This window comes from Perna viridis, chromosome 1, assembly GCF_037379345.1.
Source record: "Perna viridis isolate PV_CMFRI_1.1 ecotype Kerala chromosome 1, ASM3737934v1, whole genome shotgun sequence".
Taxonomy (NCBI): Eukaryota; Metazoa; Mollusca; class Bivalvia; order Mytilida; family Mytilidae; genus Perna; species Perna viridis.
In genome coordinates, this window is record NC_142445.1 from 24,331,254 (window position 1) to 24,352,050 (window position 20,797).

The 20,797-nt window shown below is 32.4% G+C and overlaps 1 protein-coding gene across 1 annotated transcript; it reads left to right on the forward strand.

The window, feature by feature from the left end:
* Positions 1-1,585: 1,585 nt before the first annotated feature.
* LOC148627890 (uncharacterized) lies at positions 1,586-10,636 on the forward strand. Its single transcript, XM_088581203.1, has 6 exons — positions 1,586-1,667; positions 3,984-4,146; positions 5,918-6,021; positions 6,674-6,787; positions 8,384-9,532; positions 9,968-10,636. The coding sequence occupies exons 1-6, from the start codon at positions 1,595-1,597 to the stop codon at positions 10,198-10,200; spliced, it is 1,836 nt and encodes a 611-aa protein (XP_088437329.1). The 5' UTR covers positions 1,586-1,594; the 3' UTR covers positions 10,201-10,636.
* Positions 10,637-20,797: the final 10,161 nt, after the last annotated feature.

Sequence of the window (20,797 nt, forward strand, 5' to 3'; positions counted from 1 at the left end):
ACATCGTACATCCATCTCTCTCTAATGTTTTATCCGTCGCCAGACACGACCCCAAACATGTAAGAGGGTGGTCATTGTTTGCCTATAATATTTTCGGATTTTGTTTCGTGTCGACCGATTCCTGTCATTGAGCACTTCAGAAAACTATGTTAATAGTAGACCGCTTATTCCCACAGTTGTGTTATGATTCTAAAGACACGGAAAAGTTCGATACAAATAAAGTTAATGTTGATCATTCTAATATGACGTGTTTAACAGGCTTTGAGACCACCTCTTTGATTGCTGTATAAGCAGCATGCGACTTATTGGGCGTGGCTTGTGTGTGTGTGTGTGTGTGTGTGTGTGTGTGTGTGTGTGTGTGTGTGTGTGTGTGTGTGTGTGTGTGTGTGTGTGTGTGTGTGTGTGTGTGTGTGTGTGTGTGTGTTACTGTCCACTTAAATGATGTAAAGAAACACGTAACATTTTCATGTGTAACCGCTGTTTTCATTCAATTTAGTCGGTGAATGAACATCAAATTCATATTTAATAAAGATATTAAAAGTTATGTTTTAGAAAAGTTATAATATATTCCGTACAATCACTTACACACATACTCTGTAGCACTCGCCACGTGCCACATGCGCCTTTATGTATGAAAACAAACAATAGCAATCGTCAATGAATGAAACATTGTACTTATTAATGTGTGAACACTGTAACCTTGTAATGCAAACGACCATTGTCATACCTAACATCGTTCTACTTAATTCGCCCTTTCCTTCATTATTAATAAAAATACAAAGCAAAGTTTCACTAGCGACCATTTCAACTCACATAGCTAGCGTAAAGTGTACAGCCAAATGTGGACAAATATGGCGGGTTGCCGTAATAGGTCACGAAAATGTAAAAAAAAGTACCGTTATTGTCCTTTTGCTTTCGCTCGGGGTAAAATAATCCGGCATAAATGGTCAGGCTATGGTAAGACAGTGATAAAATGGTGCTTCCGTGATTTATTTCTTAATTTTCCTTTACATTTTCTTAATCAAAATCGTTGTTATGTGCATCTTTCGTGAGACAACTAATCATACTATGATCATGTAATTAAATTAACCATAATAAAGATTGGATTCTGCAAGTATTTTCGTTATGAAATAATATAATTTCATGCTGAACTTTGATTATCAGAGTCGTGAATGAATCCTTTGTTTCATGAGTTGATTAAAAATGTTTTTGGTTTTTGTTTTTGTGTTCTTTTTAATTCTGGAGAAAGAAATCATAATGGTAATTTTAATTATTTATTACTAATTACCATAATCTAAGTACATTGGAAGTTATATTGGAACCTTTATCATGAGTCATACAAAATATCAATAAAAAAGTATATAATTACTCTTCAATGTTTCATAACAGTGTTTCTTCAAGCATTCATTTACCTCACTTACTTATCAGCAATGAATGGGTTTAGTGAATTGTGTCAAATCCTTGTATGAACTTTTAGTTTTTAGTTTATTTCACAAATACTTGAGTTTCATTTCTAGATATAAATGTATATAGACTTATGTTAAAAAAGGTAGATAAAAAGTTAGTATCTATCGTTTCAGAATAGTCATTTAATATGAGTACAACAGACATTCTTGTCAGATGTATCATCATAGTGCTCCTTTTCAGTGTCTTGAAAGTGTCGTCACGTAAGTTTACTATAATTTCATGTTCGAAATACTTATAAATTATAGTATTATAGATCAAAATGATACTGCCCAGATCGACTTTTATTTAAAAAAAACCAAGTCCAAGGTTATTATAACTTTTCAATATTAATCGAAATTTGCAAGTATTTGGTCGTTTTTTGTTTTGTTTTGTTTTTTGCTTTTTTGTTTTTTTTTTGTTTTTTGTTTTTGTTTGTTTTTGTTTTTGTTTTTTGTTTTTGTTAAATTGATGCACGTTTTTAATAAGCAATATATATATATATATATATATATATATATATATAAGACGTACTAAGGTTGCAATATTTCGTGTGATTAAAAAAAGACAGTACTCTATAACTTATATCGACATGTTATAATAAATACATATATCTTCTTTCTGATAAACCTAAACACTGTTTAGCAAAAAGAAATATTCTATATGATAACTTATCTTAGAAGTTTGAAATTGAAATATTACTTGCAATACTACAGACAATTCTCTTAATTTTTTTTTTTATATTTATTTATTTTTTTATTTTATTTTTTTTTTCATTTTTCTGTTCGCTTTTAGGCAATAGTATGTAAAAGTGTTACACAAAAAAAACAAAAACAAAAACAAAAAAACAAAAAAAAAACGGTAAATTTGATTTAAATACATAGTTCTTAATAGGGATTTTATTCGAGGTACCCGGGATTCCTGGGCATGAAAGTTTTAAAGATTTTGCTCCAATGTTCGAATAATAGGCATTTAAATATGATAATGAATTAAAATGATTAAGTATGTGTATTAGTTTTATTTTGTTTACATAGTGATACAACTAAACAAACTTGTTACTCTTTGTTTCACAGGCTAGTACTCCTGAGTTGATTCTTTTAAAATAGTATTTTATTATGCCACAGCTCTAATATGTTCTTAGTTTGTTGAATTAAGTACTGTCAATAACCGAAAAAACTAAATGTATAATGAAGAAGTACGACTAGATAGGAACAATTCTCTATGGACTTTAATTTAGGATTTTGATGAGTAAAAAATATCGATTTTTTTTTTATTGGTAATTTACATGTCAGGCAACATTCATGAAGTCTGAAAAACATTTTTTTTTAATTTTAATTCAATTGCATTAACAAAATCAATTTCATTTCAAAGATTTTTTTCAAACCAATACCTAATTGATAATATTTCGATCACGAATTTCTAATCAAACCATTGATCAAACTAATCAGGAAGTTTGATCGACATCTGTTCGATTTAAAGTTTTAATTCAATCGACTATACCATACGATTTGTGACCGAATAGTGATCGATTAGCAATGTCGGGATTTAGGTGAGTGCTCAAAACTTCAAAAACTTATTGTAGGATTTGAAACAAAAAATATTTAAAAGGTTCTACAAGGTATTTCTGTTAAAATATTTAAAGGTTTATCCCTTATTGTCGTTTTATCATAGAAACAATATATTTCAAATTTTGAACTCACCGCTCACAAATATCATTGACGGATAAGTTAGCTTCAGTGCGAGCACGAATTGATGACTAGATTCACTTTAGTATGAATATAGATTCGAAGAATACATTGCTTGTCTGTTGATATGAAGCGATTTTTATCTTAGAAAGTAAATATGATGACACTATGATAACGGCATGGGTTTGTGTAAATTACGACACCGTAATCAAAATAACGAGCACACGAGGATACGACATGGTATTTAGAAATAACGACAAAACAATGTTGAAATATCGAAAAAGGTGTGTCGGGGAAAAAAACGACATCGCTATAACGCAAGTACTAGATAAAGGAGTAGGGGCATTAAAGTTATTTTTGCTTTATCTATCACGCACATGTTTTGTTTTCCACATTTATCAATAATTTATTTTTAGACGTAATACACTTTCTGATGTGATAAAAAATGTCAATCATCTCATAGACCCAATTTTGTAATGTGACTATAGCGTCATCAACCTTTTAGAATTATTTACTAGTAAAATTAAATTATATGGAATGGCTGATATATTGTTTCAGTCTATTTGAAATACCCTCAATGCCCGTGTTGGATTCTTGAAAATAACTTTCTACGCAGGTTATTTATTCTATATTATTTCTTCACAGATCGAAAGAATATAATAGTCATTCCTTAAATGTATAAGTAAAATTATGATTTCGACATCTTATGTCATTATTCCGACATGATATGATCCGTAGGTTACTGAGTGCATATATTGTTATACTTACTGTAAGGGAACCATTTTTTATGAGAATATATTGGCTTTCTGTCTTATATAAAAGCAGTTTTACACTTGTGTATTCGATCATTTTAAGAATGTCCTAATCGATGGGATCGAATAGGAGATATATGCTATAATTTCGCGGGGAGAGGCAAATCTTGGGATGAAGCTGCACTAGCCTGTCAAGATCTTAATTCCCAACTTGTCTGTCCAAGGAACAGTGCAGAATACAGCAATATCGAAACTTTACTCGATAAGTAAGACTTATGTTATAGTATATGTGTATTTAGAATAGAATAGTTTTAAAACTGTGGTCAATATCATAGTGGATTAACATCAAATCTATCCCCCAATTCAAAGGAAAGAGTAATCAAGGGAACCAAGGTTATAGCGATAATCAAACGAATGCAATCCAGGGACAAAGACCAGACATGGAAAACAGACATACACATCAAAGAACACAAAGTTACTAAAATCATACACACAAAGCAACAAAAGCAAATGAGCAACTCGGACCACTAAAAACTGGGAGCATGGACCAGGTGCACCGATTGGGTAAGCGTCCTCTGCTTTTCTACAAACACCCGCCGAGTTGCTCATAAAAAGTCGTTCAAGGTTGACGAAAGAGGAAGGAAAACTTTGACATGTTTAACAAATCAGTTTTCATGGCGCAAATGGATACACCCTAACGATCCACGAGTTCATGAAAGAAAATGCTTAAAGTTATGGACATATTGACGTTCCATCTTGCCATTTTCCTAACTGACATAAGATTTTTCAGTAAGTCCATAATTTAAGAAGTAGGCTTATTCAAATCACCGAATGTAGTGACGAACATTGTAATCCTTCTTCTAGGTTCGTTCTCCTAAAGCAACAAAGATCACCCTACTTACTTTGTAGGATATAAAAGTATGGAAGACGGACGAACGTTCTGATCGCTATGTGTTTAAACCGCCAAGCTTTATTAATGAAAATGATATGCAATTGATTCGTAAAAGGAAATTATTTGCCCTTCATATTGGCGTTTTCATTAACGGTATTCCGTTGTACATATACAGAGGTAATACATGCCAATATGCTTGACTTTTCTACTCATATGAAAGCTTTAAATTGCTCAAGTATTGGATGTATTTGAATATTGAGGAATACAAAGGCCTTTTTGAAGCGTTTAAAACATGCATAGTACACGTCGTGTTTTCATCAGAAAAAAAAAAGATTAAGAATTTTTCATTTGGAATATATCACTTCAAAAACATCTATGAATCTAAATAATGACAATCTACTCTTAACTAAGAGTTTTGTTAAAGTTGTCATCAGGTCTTATATTCTTGTATGTGTACCTATATTTTATAGTTACTTGATTAAAGTATTGCTGATTAAAACGCCAACAATGCTCCCTTTTAACTTTCTATATTCCCTCTTTCAAAGTGGCGTAAAATATTTAGTGATAGGGTGCTAGTACTTCTGTTTGTTACGCAGAATTATCCATTTGTTGTGATGCCTACTATTCTGCTGAATGTAATTTGATGAAACTTTCATTGAACATTTATTACGTTTTGCTTTGTACACATTTTAGTTAGATTTGATTCAAATTAATTTGGAGGTTAGGAACTGCAAAACATGGACTTGTCATTTACAAATATGGGGACAAGGAGTACCAATTTGTTATCCGATACTCCCCAACAACCACTTTATACAGTTTAATAAGACTTTCACTGAATCTTTATGACAGATTTCTTTATGCACCTTCTATTTTCGATTTTTAGATAAATCAATTTGGAGATTTCACACAGCATAAAATGGACTTTGTCATATATGAATACAGGAACATGGAGTACCAATTTCTTACCAATTACTTCTCCTAATATATCTTGATTACATATTCCCATTGTGCAACTCCTATTTATAATTTTTACCCAAATCAATTTGGAGGTCAAAAGTTCATTGTTTTTTTTTCAAACGGAGGAGTGAAGAATCTATTTAGCGACCATTGCTCACTGCTTTTCTTTGTTACTATTTTCATTTAAGCAACCGTAAAGATAGTACTTGGCTAGGTATAAATGATAAAGCGATAGAGGGACAGTATGTTTGCCAAGATGGATCAACCAACACATATGCCGCCTGGATAGCTGGCAAGTTTTATTATATTATTATTTCTACTCTAAGATTTTATGTCTGTAAGGACGATTTATTTAATATTGCCGAAGGATTGAAGAAGGCAAGTGTCTTGCTGTGCATGCAGATTCAGGTTAACAGCCGCCCAAATTCTGGCAGCAACTCTGCACAAATCTTTCGTAAAATACTTAAACCTAAGAGTATTCTGAACTTCCATGGTAACTTCGATCACAGCCTTTTAATAATTAAGAATTTTACCATACTTCAGTACTTTTTTTCAAATTTTGTTGCACTGGGGGCTGAGACTTAAAACGTGTTACAACGTTTCAAACCTGTCTTAATCGACCCCTGAATATCAAACACTTTTCAAGGTTCTATATATCAATTTGAATGTATCTCAACCTTTGTTTACCGATTGCATGACTAAAAAGACTGCTTTAAAAGTCCCAAAGGGGTTCGGTTTATTTTGAATAAACAATAATAATCAATAAGAAACAACAGATCATGTGTAAATCTGGGGATTGATCTGTCTTAAGTCAGTCTTTTCCACAGTGTTATATCATTAAGAAGTCGAAGAAAACATTCTATTTCACACACAAAAAACATGTACATATATTTTTTTTCTTGTAATCATTTGTGTACGTTGTTATAATCATGTTTCAAACACAGGTAATCCAGATTCCGCCACGGTCAATGAAGATTGCATAGAAATGTGGGTACGTCAGGGATGGAACGATGCTGAATGTTTTTATGCAAAACCATACATATGTCAGATATCATTAAGTTAGTATGAAGAATTTTCTTTATATTCTTCAATTATATTCTTGCTGCGCATTTCTCTCTTAAATGTTGGCAGGTAGTGAAATAAGGGTTGTTTTAATTCCGAAGCCAACTATTATGTTAACCCTGTCAAGGATGGCAATGGATACTCTAACATTTGTTTACACATGATCGGACAAATGCATACAAAGACATGTGCATTGAACCAATGAAAATTAATTAATTTATGAAATAAACAATATGTTTCTGTTATTTTAATAAACGTTGTATATGAAAATTTTACAGAACAACTGAATCGCAAATTACGTAAAGGGAAAGACCATTTTTGTATTAAGTTCGGCTCTTATGAAAAATCATACCCTAATAAACAAAAATAAATAACCTTTAATGCAAAATGCGCTTTAATTTGTAAAATGCTCAAGGCTATGCAAAATTTGGAGATCTTTGAAATATATGTGGATAGCCATCTTGCAGAACTCTCTTATCTGAAGGAAGATCTTAAGCAGACTTAATTGATTTTTATGGATAGCTTCCTATTGGCTCATGACGTCACTAAGTCGGTTTGGTACTGATACAAGTACTACAAATAATATGTAAACAAAGAATATTCCTTAAATATTTCAACGATCCTGTTATTCTAATGAACAAAACATGGTGTCTTGTCAAGCTTACGTTTGAACGAATGATAAAAGAGAAATATTCAAAATGTTTTTTTGACCGGCAACACGAACATTCTTCGCAAGTAGCCTTTAGAGTTCCTCACACATAGTAGTCTTCTGGCTACAAATCCCGTTGTTCGTCAATGTTGTCTGACATTTGCTTACACGTTGTGCCTCAATCTCTTCTTCTGTTTATTTTGGATTGAAATTATAGGTGAACAGTCATAAATTTACGCTCGCTTTCTTCGGACATCGTAATCAATTACATTTTTTACTTTCACAAACGGACTTCGTGACGTCACAGCTCAACCGATCATGGTGGCTCCAATAGGCTCGGGAAATTCAAATTCCCTAATTATAAATCGCGATTGATTAGTTAGGGAAAGGAATTTTTTTTTTTCAATTTAATTTCATGAACATTTAATAGATTAGTTTCGATATTTATGACTTGCACAATAACAAAGTCTTCTCCTTTAAGGTTCATGTATGTTAACGAAAAATAAGAAAAGAGAAGTGAAATCATTTGAAACCAAGTAATGAAAATATGTCGTGAAAGCCCCACGTAATGAAAGTACAATGTGCAGTTCTCGCACATTTCACTCTACAAGAATCGTAAAGAAATTACATACAGTGACAACCATGTCACGTTTTCAGTTAAATGCTGTCAATTTCACTGTATGAGGATCTCCAGGAAAAAAAGATATTTTAAATACACTTCAAGTAATTTTGGTTTAGAATAATTATTAAGGGTTAAACACTGTAGAGTGTATCGATGTATAAAATCGGACCAACCGCTTACAAACCTGACATGAAAAACTTAATTTAATTTAATTGACCAATTTAGAATAGGTCCGTAGTCATATAATAGCCCTATTAAACGAAATAAGTATTGTACCATAACTAAAACTCAATTATCATTCTTTTCCTCATGCATTTCAAGTAACGACACAAGCTACTACAACACAACCGACTACAACAGGTGACACAACAGAACGAGTAGCGACGACAGAATTATCCACGACGCAACCATCCACGACAGAGGCCACAACAACCCAACAGCTACTGACGACGACAGAGGCAACGACATCAAAACAAATAATAACGACGACAGAGTCCATGACAGCAAAACCTCTGACTACAGAGGAGACATCACAACCGATGACGTCAGAGGCCCTGACATCACAAACGCCAACGACGAAGGCCACAGCATCACAACCAAATACGACAGAAGCCATAACAACAGAACCGTTTACGACAGAGTTCACCACACTTCAACAGTTACCGATGACAACAGGGGCCATGACAACACATTCCAAGACAAGAGTGGTCACAACAAAACAGACGACAACGGCAAAGGCTTCTCAAAACTGGACGAAGGAGACGGCGATACAACTTTCAACAGAGACTGCGGTACACATATCGACAGCTAAGGCAGTAACACCACAACTGACAACGACTGGGTCAAAACCGCCGACTACAGGGGCGACAACACAACCGACGACAACAGAGACTATTACATCGCAGCAGCTAACGACAAAACCCACGCAGTCACAACAAAAATCAACAGAAGCCATAACAACAGAATCGTCCACGACAGAGGTCACAACACCTAATCAGCTACTGACGACAACAGATGCCGTGACACCATATCCAAAGACAACAGTGGTCACAACACAACAGACCGCAGATGTCATATCACCACAACGGAATCCGACAGAGATCGCAACAACACAAGCGACAACGGCAGAGATTACAAGAACACGACTTATGAAGACAGAATTTCCTGCGACTAAACACTTTTCGACGATACAACCTCCACACACAGAGGCCACAACATCACAACAGTCGACAACAAAGGTCATGGCACCTAAACCGAAGACGACAGAGGTCACGAAACAAATGATGACCATAGAGACTACTTCAGAACATTGGACAACAGAGGCAGCAATACAACTATCAACAGATACTGCGGTACAGCTACCGACAAGAAAGGACATAACACCACAACTGACAACGACAGAATCCCCAATATCAAAACTGATGACGATAGATGTAGCCATGACACAACAAACCATGACTATTATTGCAGGTTAGTTAATTATCATTTTTTATTTCCCATACATTAAATAATTATAGTTGATCCATAGGATAGAACGATCAAGTTGTTAAATCACTCACTCGAATCTCAGTGAGACATGTCGATCCAAGAAAACCAAGTGTCAATGAGGTTTCCAAGGAGCCTACAGGTGGTGTGATTTAAACATTTTCCTTGGGGGAAGTTTGGGTTTTCCTTTTCGAATGGAAAGAGTAAACGAATAGTGAAAATTTACAAATCACTTGTGATCTAAAAGTTCACTGAATGTATATGTAAACGTAGAGGTAATATAATAATGGACACGTTCAGCTCAAAACGAAGAAATAAGAAACAAATCAAGGGCATGGATATAATTTAAAAAAAAAATGTTGACAAAACATTTAATAAAGCAATTAAGCAAGTACTGACGACTTGTTCGCTGTTTTACAGAAAGTGTTGCAAGCCGTGAGAAGTACTGTAAGAGTTCCATAGCCTGCATAGGAAGTTCCCTGTATACCAAGTCAGGAAACTTTAAAGCTGTACACTGTGCCTTTAGATGTCTTCAAAACAGTGCATGTTGTGCGTTCTTCTATAATTCAACAAGCGCTTTCTGTGAGCTACAGATTAAATTGGATCACGGATTGGATTCTTTTTATGGAAGAATGCATTTTGTAAAATGTTAAAATGACATGAGAATAGAAAAACGTTCATGCAGAACAAAACTAATATAATAGCGTGAACGTCGAATAATATTAATACATTTGCATAACCAAAAACAAAAAAAAAGTTCTTTTGACCGATTCAGAAACTGCGCATTCAGTGATTGCTATAATTGTTCAGGTCGTTTCTGGTTTCTCAAAACGCATTTTATATGTACGGTACGCTGCGACGCAGCAAAGATGTTCGCGACTACGGACATTGAATTTCTGAACTGGTCTATAACACATGCATACAGTGTGTTTCCAATAAGTTTTTAAGACTGGCTTTATCATTGTCGGGATTTCATAGAGTAATGTGTTCTCTCGAACTATTGTTCTCGACATGTTCCCGTAAAACATAATTAATTTGTTTATCTAAGAAAAAACTGTGAAAAATTATGTGTATCCATAAATTGAAGAATTGTGTGATTAAAAATATAAAATTACTCATCTTATATTATAAATTAGAAGGGTTCACGGAGTAACATCATACCAGCTGCATCAAAACAACCACATAGGAAGACAAAAATCCAAAAAATATTTAGGACACACTATACAACACTTAAAAATTATACAATGGGATAAACTCTCATCTCTAATAAATAAGTATAACACATCTCACATTTAGTGTACATATATTGAAACAGGAATCAACATAAGAATAATCGTAGACAAACATGAAAAACAATTTTTTTTTTGTAAAAGACAACTAATCAAGTTTATTTATCTGTTCAATTCAATGGATTTTGGTAAAATTTCATGCGGCGTTTAGACATTAAATGAAATTATTAAGGAAGATTTGTATTGTTTGGTGTTTTTAAGGAAAGAGAAAATCAGAATTAAGGAACCTTTGATATGCAAATGCTCCCATTCTGGGCAGTACACATGTAGATTTTGATTAAATTTGTAAATTAGAGTAGATGTTAATGAATGAAGTACCGGTGCAAGGATAAAATGAACAGTGTCATCATATTACAGTCATCTTAAAGCATCAGAGATCTTGCCAAGATATTTCTAGTATTTTTCATGACCAAAGAAGATTTGGATGCATTCTTTTTAAGATTTCCTTCATTTTTGTAACCAGTAAATTGGAAACGAAACCTATTCAAGATAAATGTGCTTGGATGAATTTATTTTAAGCTATAACTATACACAAGAATATAATAATCAAATACAAAGGCTGAGATTTAAACACCGATAATCAGCAGTATTCAGATATAGTCATGAAAAGTTAACCTTTGGAGTAAATAAAACCCTTAAAAATATTGTTTTCTGTAAATTTTATTTTTCATTACAAGTGTATTTTTTGTGGGCACTTATTTAAGCAGTATATTTATATGTCTATTTCTTTTGAATAATAAAAAAATCATGCAAAAAGTTTATTGTAAAAATGTTAAAATTGTCAATGTTATATTATACAGTAAATCTGTAGATTATTTATCTATTATCAAAGAAATTATTACTACCAAAACATCTACTGCGTTTTATATGTTGGCATTTCTTGATTATATATTTTAGGGATCAAATTCTATTTTAAACTAAAGTTACATTATCTTTACATGTTTTAGATTAATATTTCGTATGTAAGTGTTCCGTTCCTTTAGGTTCCCAGACATTGTTATATAAGAGGCTCTGTATTTTGTATACAGGAGATGTTGATATCAATAGTAGTTAGTATCTTCTTTAATGAAACCACATCTAGAAAATTGATTTAAAATAGAACTTGCTATAAAGAGATTATTTTATAATTTAAAAATAATGCTGAACAATGTATTTTAGAAAAAATCAAATTCAAATGTTGTTGTTTCATTTTTTAGTTCAATGTTCATCAACGAATGTTGAAAAATGACATAATGGAAGAAAGTGAAATTTTTTGTTCATTTAGCAAAAATTTAGGAACCATTTTCACGTCAAACGTGTCATATTTATAATCTTTTCTTTTCATATAAATTATAAACTTGTCAAGATCACTGCGTTTATGAGCCGCATTATATTCAAACTCTCCATAATATATGGATTTAAAGAGTCAATAATGGTCGTATATCCGGATAATTAAATTTGATAATCTTTATATTCCAACTTTTGAATACGAAGGGAAGAAGATCATGTCAATAGTTTACACGAATGTTTAATGACATTGCATGGATAATTAATACTTTATTGGTAATTTGGGATACACTGTATTGACCTTCATTTATGCACACACACAAAAAAAACGCTCGTCCACCTAATGCTTTTATCCAACAGGTTGTCCCAAGAATTCATCAGTCAGTGGAAGAGTTGCTTATTGTCTGATCAGTCTATCTTTGGCTGAGTGTCCTTAATCTCAAGTTTATCTCAATTTCTTAGGGGTAGATGTAATGTATAAAATCCTAGAAATTATTATTGTTTAAATACAATTCTTCATATTTATGGCGGACTCTGGGATCAAATGATCTGGCTAAACGATGTTCTTTCTTTTGGATCAGATCAGTTATAAAGTCATCCCCTAAAGAGTGAACGAATAAGTCAGCGAGTAGCGGAGTACAATTTGTTCTCATTGGAATGCCGACCGTCCTTTGATAAACGCGTCCACGGTATAAATATGTTGACGATCAGAAATTCTAGCATTTGACATCTACTTCTTTATATTTGGAAGATGATTTCTATTCGACTTTCCATTCCGTATTATCGACTTTCCTTTCATTTGTGGCAACATCCTTTCAGCACCTGCTTATGGAGTTTTCATATCACAATTTATACGTTATGTCAGAATTAGCCGTAGCTACGCAGACTTTTTTACCGTTGTACCGCGCTAGACTTCTTACAGTTAGTCTTCTGAAACGGGGTTATCTTGTTACAAGCTTGAAGTCATCACGACAGAAGTTTCATGGTCGTCAACATAAACTCGTGGATCGTTATGGTGTAACCATCTGCGCCATGGGAATCGAATAGTTCAATATGTCACAGTTTTCCTTTCTCCTTCGTCTACCCTAGAATTGAATTTTTAAGAACAACTCGTTGGATGTGTCTAGAAAAAAAAACAGAGGACACCCAACCTACCGTTGCACCTGCTCCATGCTTCCAGTTTTTTGTGGATTCCTAATGGCTCATTTACTTTTGTTGCTTTGTGAATATTATTTTAATTATTCTATGTTCTTGAATCCGGATTCTTTGATTACTCTTTGAATCGTTCATACCATGTCTATCACTTTTGGAATTTAGTATCGATTTTTGATAGATCCCTTATCTCGCTCATGATATTTTTTTTTACTGAACCAGGGTTTGTCACAGATTCAAATTATTGAACCTATGCTAGTTATTTGATCGTAATGTATCATGCTGCAGTACCATTTATTGCTCCGTGTGCAATAATTAGGCTTCCGTGTATCATCACGATGCGCCTAGAGCATTTATTTACAACTACAAAATTGAGTTAAATATGAACTTGCACAGACATGGGCAACAATGTAAACTTAATTACTTTCACAACCGACTTATATTTTTTTTAAATAGCCTGAAAAGCTCCTAATTAGGACAGTGTGGAGGGTGATTTACGGGGCAGATTGATGAGTGCTTATTAGGAAAAATCTGTGCAAGTGGAATGAAATACCTCACTGCGGACTGTTGCTTCTGTGAGCTAGCACAATAAATATTCAGCTCAGTGCTACGGACTAGTGCAATGCAGGGTCTGTTCGATGAGTAAAAAGTTCGGTTGCATGATTTCACATTTATTTTTTCATTTAAAAAATAAATGTAGCACCCGGAAAAACTTGAAACATACACTTTTTTTTTGTATATTTCAATTTCAGTTTTATTCGTTAAATGTTTTATGCTGGCGTATCTTGTTTGTCTTTATTTTGCTAGTTCTCTGACAATTCATGATCTCATTCTAGACTAGTTCTTTAATTTAATTTATTTCAGAGCTTATTGGATTTAATAAAATAAATAAAGGCGCCATGTGGTTGAATCAACTATTTGGCTACGAAAATTAAGTAGGCAGTACAATAAAAATTGTATTAAGAATAAATAGTTTAATGATTAATTTCATAATCTGAATATAGTTATTAACATTTTGTTTCAACGTCTTCATGGCAACATTAAATTGCAAACATGTCTTAGATGACTTGCATATATATATATGTATATATATATATATATATATATATATATATATATATATATATATATATATATATATATATGTATATATATATATTACTGTTTTCAAGAACGAGTTAAAAAATTAATTTTAATTTGTTGTTCCACTACATAATGATTTTTCATTTTTATTTTTCTACATAATGATAAATTTGAATATGAAATTTATCAAATTAAAATTTATGTCATTGTTGTTCATTTCACTTTTCGTCTTTATCTCATTCATTTTTTTTCTCAGAAGTGAATTATTTTCAGCGAACGACGGCTTATTTTCCCATTTCGATGTAGGCTTGAATAAGACTAATAAGAAGTCGTTTCTAAAACCCCTTTTGTAGTTAATTATTTAGACATGTTTAAGTATTCAAATCTTTTCAAGAGACAACAAAGATGAGTAGTTCATTCAACAATACCTAGTTTTATTTAATTAATTATCTTTAATTTTTAAAAAAATTTTCAACAGAAAAATATCCCATCATTATGATGAGTTTTGTTTGTCTTTTTTGTCAACTTTTGGTTAAGCTAGCGCAGCGTACGAGCCAAAATTTTCCATTCTGTTGAACAGTATAAAATTCGTGTGCTCAAAACCAGGTTATTTCGTATGACCTGTTTAAAATATGAACCAATGCTTATAATCTAAGTAAAATTTGATCATCTCCAGAGCGAAAGTTTCAAATATGGAACGGTGCACAAAAAGTTGTTTTGCTTGGTTTTATTTGAGAATACAACACAAATGTACCGTGAAGAGCTAAGTACGTAAATAAGTAGATAAGAGCAAAGTGCTCATTATAGTAAAATGTGTAAAAATACCAAATACCAAATTAAGTACCAATCTGTGTAAGAATCAAGCAATCGGTGGCACATCATTTCTCTAAATTTGAAACTGAAAATTGAAAAACAGAATTCTTTAAAACAATCTTTAGTAATTTTTCGCTCTAGATATCTCTCTTTCCATCCATTTTACTTGGGCAATTCATCGAAATTTGACCTTTCAATATTTTGAAAAAAGACAAATATTTCATTGGTTATTTCTGAAGAATAAGAGTTATAAATACTACGATACTGCAATACTTTTTTTCTTCATCTGCCACACCTTATACACACTAACAATATGGGAAAACGCGATGCCTTCATATCCCGTATTGTCAATTTTCCTTTCATCCACAGTTCCATCTCTTCAGCATAAGTGTATGGAGTTTTCGTATCAAACTCGTACGTTATGACTGAGCTTGCCAAAAGAACACGGACTATTTGTATATTGCTAGAATTCTTACAATTTGGCTTCTGAAACAGTTGCTACAAAAGAGTTATCACTACGAAAGTTTGTTTTAGTTTTCATTATTAACTCCATCTTCATGCTGTATCCATCTGCACCATAGGAGAACCAATTTGTTCACAGTGTCATAGTTTTCATTTCCTCTTTCAATTACCCCGGACGTAAAATTTTATGAGCAAATCGGTGGGTGCTTAGTATCTAGGCAGGGGACACTTACGCCACCGAGGCACCTGGTCCATGCTCCCAGTTTTAATAGTGTCCGAGTTTCTAATTTACATTTGTTTCTTTGTACATATTATTTAAGTAATCTTTATTATTTTATACTGTTTGTCCAATTACCCTGTCAAGCCTTTAACATTTGAATGCATTTTTTTTTGTATTTCCGCTTGATTTTGGGTTCCCTTTCATTTATTAAATGTCACTTGATATTTTTTTTTCGTTTTGCATTTTGTTTGAGCCTTACTGTTTGACTTTTTTTCACCTTCAAGATGAAAATTAAAGTACCAAATGCGTAATCGTGTGAAATCATGTCTGAAATTGAAACTAAGACAAAAATGAAAGCGATATGTTTTTATATTCTTGTTTAAATTCTCATTTCATTTTTTTAATTATTCATGTTTTCTTTTTTTTCTCCCAACTATAATTTCCCATGCAGAAAGTCTTTCAGTTTTGCCCAATTAGGACAATTCGAAGTAGGTCATATTTAAATGAGCCGTTAGAAAATATTTAGAAGTGAATTAATTTCATTGTGACTTTTTTCTATATTTTTTAAAGAATTAAATCAAAGGTTTTATGTATGTATTCATCAAAAGAATTGCAGCGAGGTAGAGAGAAAAACTGTACTATATTATTTTCTTTGCCATAGGGTATGTGCCTCCGTGGTTTCAAGAGAATTGGTCATACTCTAACTTTCAAATGCTCCGAAACTTTGTCATTAAGAGACTGTTGAGTTTAGTAATAGAGTAAAACATCTTTCTGTATAAAGTATCGACAAAAATGACAAATATATATTTCTACATAAAGTGATAAAAAGCAACAAGTAGATGAGTTTGCATTGTGATGCAGCGTTTCCAGTTCCAGGATGTAGAACTACAAATGTAGATCGGTGTTTGGGTTTCGATTCGTTCTACATAGAAAATTCCGGTAAGGTAAATGAAACTGGACCGAAACTTACAAACCCTATAGTCTACCATGGTCTAAAATATGTTTTAGAAGTACAGATTTAAAGACGAAAAAGAAATAAATATAAATTTTTAAAAACTTATTTACAAGTTTTCCTAACGATTCAGCCGTTTCGAAAGATGTTAATTTATATTTAAAGATAGCAAGGCTTCTAATCAATTAGGAAGTTCAAAATATTTAATAAAAGCGGTAAATTGAGATTAAGAAACTCAAAATACCTAACGGTGAATTGTGTAGTGATTGATCCAGTTTTGACTTATCTAAATAACAAGATAGTTTGAAATAAAACTGCATTAATGAATTTTGTTTAAATAATTCCGTTCTTTAACTTACTTTAAAACTGATTAGATATTGTATGTATCAATTAGGCGATATTTCAGACAAAACTAAGCAAACGAGGGGAAACCCTTGAACATGTACAACACAAACCACAAGCATCACAAGAACAATCAAGAGACGAACAAACCTTGATACACAAAAAAAAACTAAAACTAAAAGACGAAGCCCAATTAAGAGCGAAAAGTGATGTGATTTAATATTCAAATGTTATAAATGTATTCTTAGTCAAAATAAGAAAAATAACCTAGTTCTCATTCCCTTCCGTCCCGATTTTTTTTTCAATCTCCCGAAAACATTTCTTCTAATTTTTTTGGGTTAATTTCTTTCAAATAGACAGCATTTTTCCCTTAAATTGATAAAAATATAAAAAGTAAAATCAATGAAATATCAGTGTTATTGGTTATTCAAAAAATACAATGAATGAATTACTGCATTAATTCATCTAAAAGTGCTAATTATGGATCATTATTCTTCGATAGTCTTCGAAAGTTCAATGAATCGAGCGTTTAAAATCTTTTATATTTGAAATTATTTTACAGAATCTCCAAAGGTGGTAGTAATATCTCATTTTGAAATGAGGATTTTACGATACATTTCTTTTAAAAATTTTCAGAGCTAATGAACTTTTATAACAGAGTACCATAGAGATGCTTGTGTTAATTGTATTTTTCATAACCGGTGTAATGGAAAATAATATAAAAAATTGAGAAAATCATTTTTGTCTCCTCAACTTAAAATTGCATAAAAACTGTTTTTTGGGCGGATTCTGGATATTTCATAACGTGATGACTTTTCATTCAGAATTGTCAACTTTCCTTTCATCTGTGGCAACATCCCTTCGGCTCCTGCGTATGGGGTGTTCATATCACAACTCATACGTTATGCCAGAGCTTACCGAAACTACGCAGACTTTTTGTATCGCGCTAGAACTCTAACAAACAGGCTTCTGGAGCAGGGTTATGTTGCTACAAGATTGAAGTCATCACTACAGAAGTTTTATGGTCGTTATCATGAACTCGTGGATGGTTATGGTGTATCCATCAGCACCATGAGAAATGATTTATTCAACGGGTCATAGTTTTCCTTCCCTCGTTTGTCTACCCAGGACTTGACTTTTATGAGCAACTCGGCGGGTGTTTCTAGAAAAGCAGAGGACGCTTACCTTACCGGTGCACCTGGTCCATGCTCCCAGTTTTTAGTGGAGTCCGAGTTGCTCATTTGCTTTTGTTACTTTGTATGTATGATTTTAGTTACTTTATGTTCTTTGTTGTGTATGTCTGTTTTCCATGTCTGGTCTTTGTCCCTGGATTACATTCTTTTGATTACCGCTATAACCTTGGTTCCCTTGATTACTCTTTCATTAAAGGTCCTGTATACTGCAGATGGAAATTCCAAATATTCTTCCTGTCGTTTTCATAATAGGTTTTTTATAAGTGTTTTCAAACAGAGGCAACATATTTTATCAGAATTCTATGGGTCTTAAAAAAGACAGATATTTGTATTGTGATGTATATGGTTATAAGGAAACTAATTGGCATGTTGGTGTCTAAGGCATTTACATGGTGAGTTTTAAAGATTTATGGTAAAGTTTAAATGCATTTAAAAGTTATATCCCGGAGTTGCGTTAAGTTTGTGGATAGGGCAATCATTAAAAGAAATCTCATGAGACATTGCAAACCAGAAAAAATAATTTTTTATTGAATTTTTCTTTAAAACCTTAAATAATGCAACGCTTCGTTCATAAACAATAATAGGTTTTCGCAGAGGCGGGGCTAAAATTTAACAACTAAATCAAACAGAGCTAGACCAAAATGACTGAACTGTAACAACAACTATAATAGTTAACGATAAACATACCTGCTAAGTGATATGGATCATCGGAATCTGATTTTTTTGGCAAATAAAAACAAAATCGTAAGGAGTAAAATATCTTTATTGCAAGAATGCAATATATTTGCCAAGGTTTTTAGAACCATTCTATGCAAGAATAAGCAATGGGTGTCACATCATTATCCTCAATTTGGTTTTATTTGCCTAAAATTCATCCAATTGATCAAGAAAACATCCAAAAATCAATTAATATTTAGCCTAAAACCTCTGTGACGTAGATATTGTTACGAGTATAAAGTACTAGAAAAATTTCCCGCCTTTTTTTTAAAGTATATTTCATCTTAGTATGACCTGTAAGTATCTTAAAAAGACAAACTTTAAAAAAGCTTATATAGATGGATGTTTCTGGAGGTTATGAGGTACAAATACTTTGACAATGCAATCAAATCTTTTGCTTTCATGTGTCACATCTTGTACATGTTTTGCTAGGTTCTTAAACAGAGATTTACTTAAAAGTTCAAACCAAGACTTTCATCTAAGTTTTATATCCTTTGTGTACTTGGTTCTAAAGGAGTAATCACGGAACCAAGGTTCGAAAAGAAATTTAAATTATTAACTTAAAATATTATCAAAGAATAAAGACCACACAGAGAAAACAGACACGTAAAACAAAGAAATAAAGCAAATGCGGAAATCGGCGACACCAAATGCTGAGAGCATGGACCAGGAGCACCGGTATGGTTGACGTCCTCTGTTTGTTTTTTTTTCTAGAAACATATGTATGCTTGATTGATAAAATTCATACTAAATACTCAGTTGTTTATATCGCGAAAGGCATTCGATTCAACGTCCAGGGCATTTTGTGAAACGTTTGGCATTTACAAGCGCTATATTTATACGCTTTTGGCTTAGACATTTAATAAAACACCTGAAGTTTTTGAGTTTTATAAAGCAACTAGAATTTATAGGCATTTTATATAGCATCTATAGTTCACAGTCATTTTATAAAAACGACTGGACTTGACAGGCATTTTATAAGACACCTTGAGTTAACAGTCATTATACAAAACGCCTGGGGTTAGCAGTCATTGCTGTAATATTCACAATTTCTTGAATAATGAGATTTCCGACAAAACTTCAAATGCTAAACTTTCGTTACTAATAACGCTAGTGTTGATTATTTTTCGATATTTTTTTATTAATCAAAAACGTTGTTATGTGTATCGTTTATGAGATTGCTAATAAGATTGTGATCATGTAATTTGATTAAATAAGTGTGTTCCTTGTGGAATATATAAGTTCATGATAAACTTAGTAATGTGTAATTTGTTTAGGGAGTTGACTAAAGTTTTATTTTAATTTTAGAGAAAGATGTGTTAATGGAAATTTTGATTATTCATAAGCAATTACCATACTTTAAGTACATTAACAGTTGTATCGTAACTTTTCATTACATTTTTTCATCAATCATAAAAAAGAATACATTCTTTGTAATAATTAAACTTCAGTACTTAGTAGTGCTTCTTCAAGCATTTACCTCACTTATCTGCATTATATGGATTCAGTGGATGTATGTTAAAACATTGTGTAAAAGTCTGTCCTGAGTAACTGATTTCAGAGTTACAAATTGTTTTCAATCTGTTGCATGAATACTTAGTTTCATCTCTTTATATATATATATATGTATATTGACATTTTTTATACAAAAAAAGACAGTACAAATATTTAGAGGAAATGATGTCATTGAATAAATTGATATTCGGTTTCAGAATAACCATCAAATATGAGTGAAGCAGTCATTCTTATTGGGTATATCGC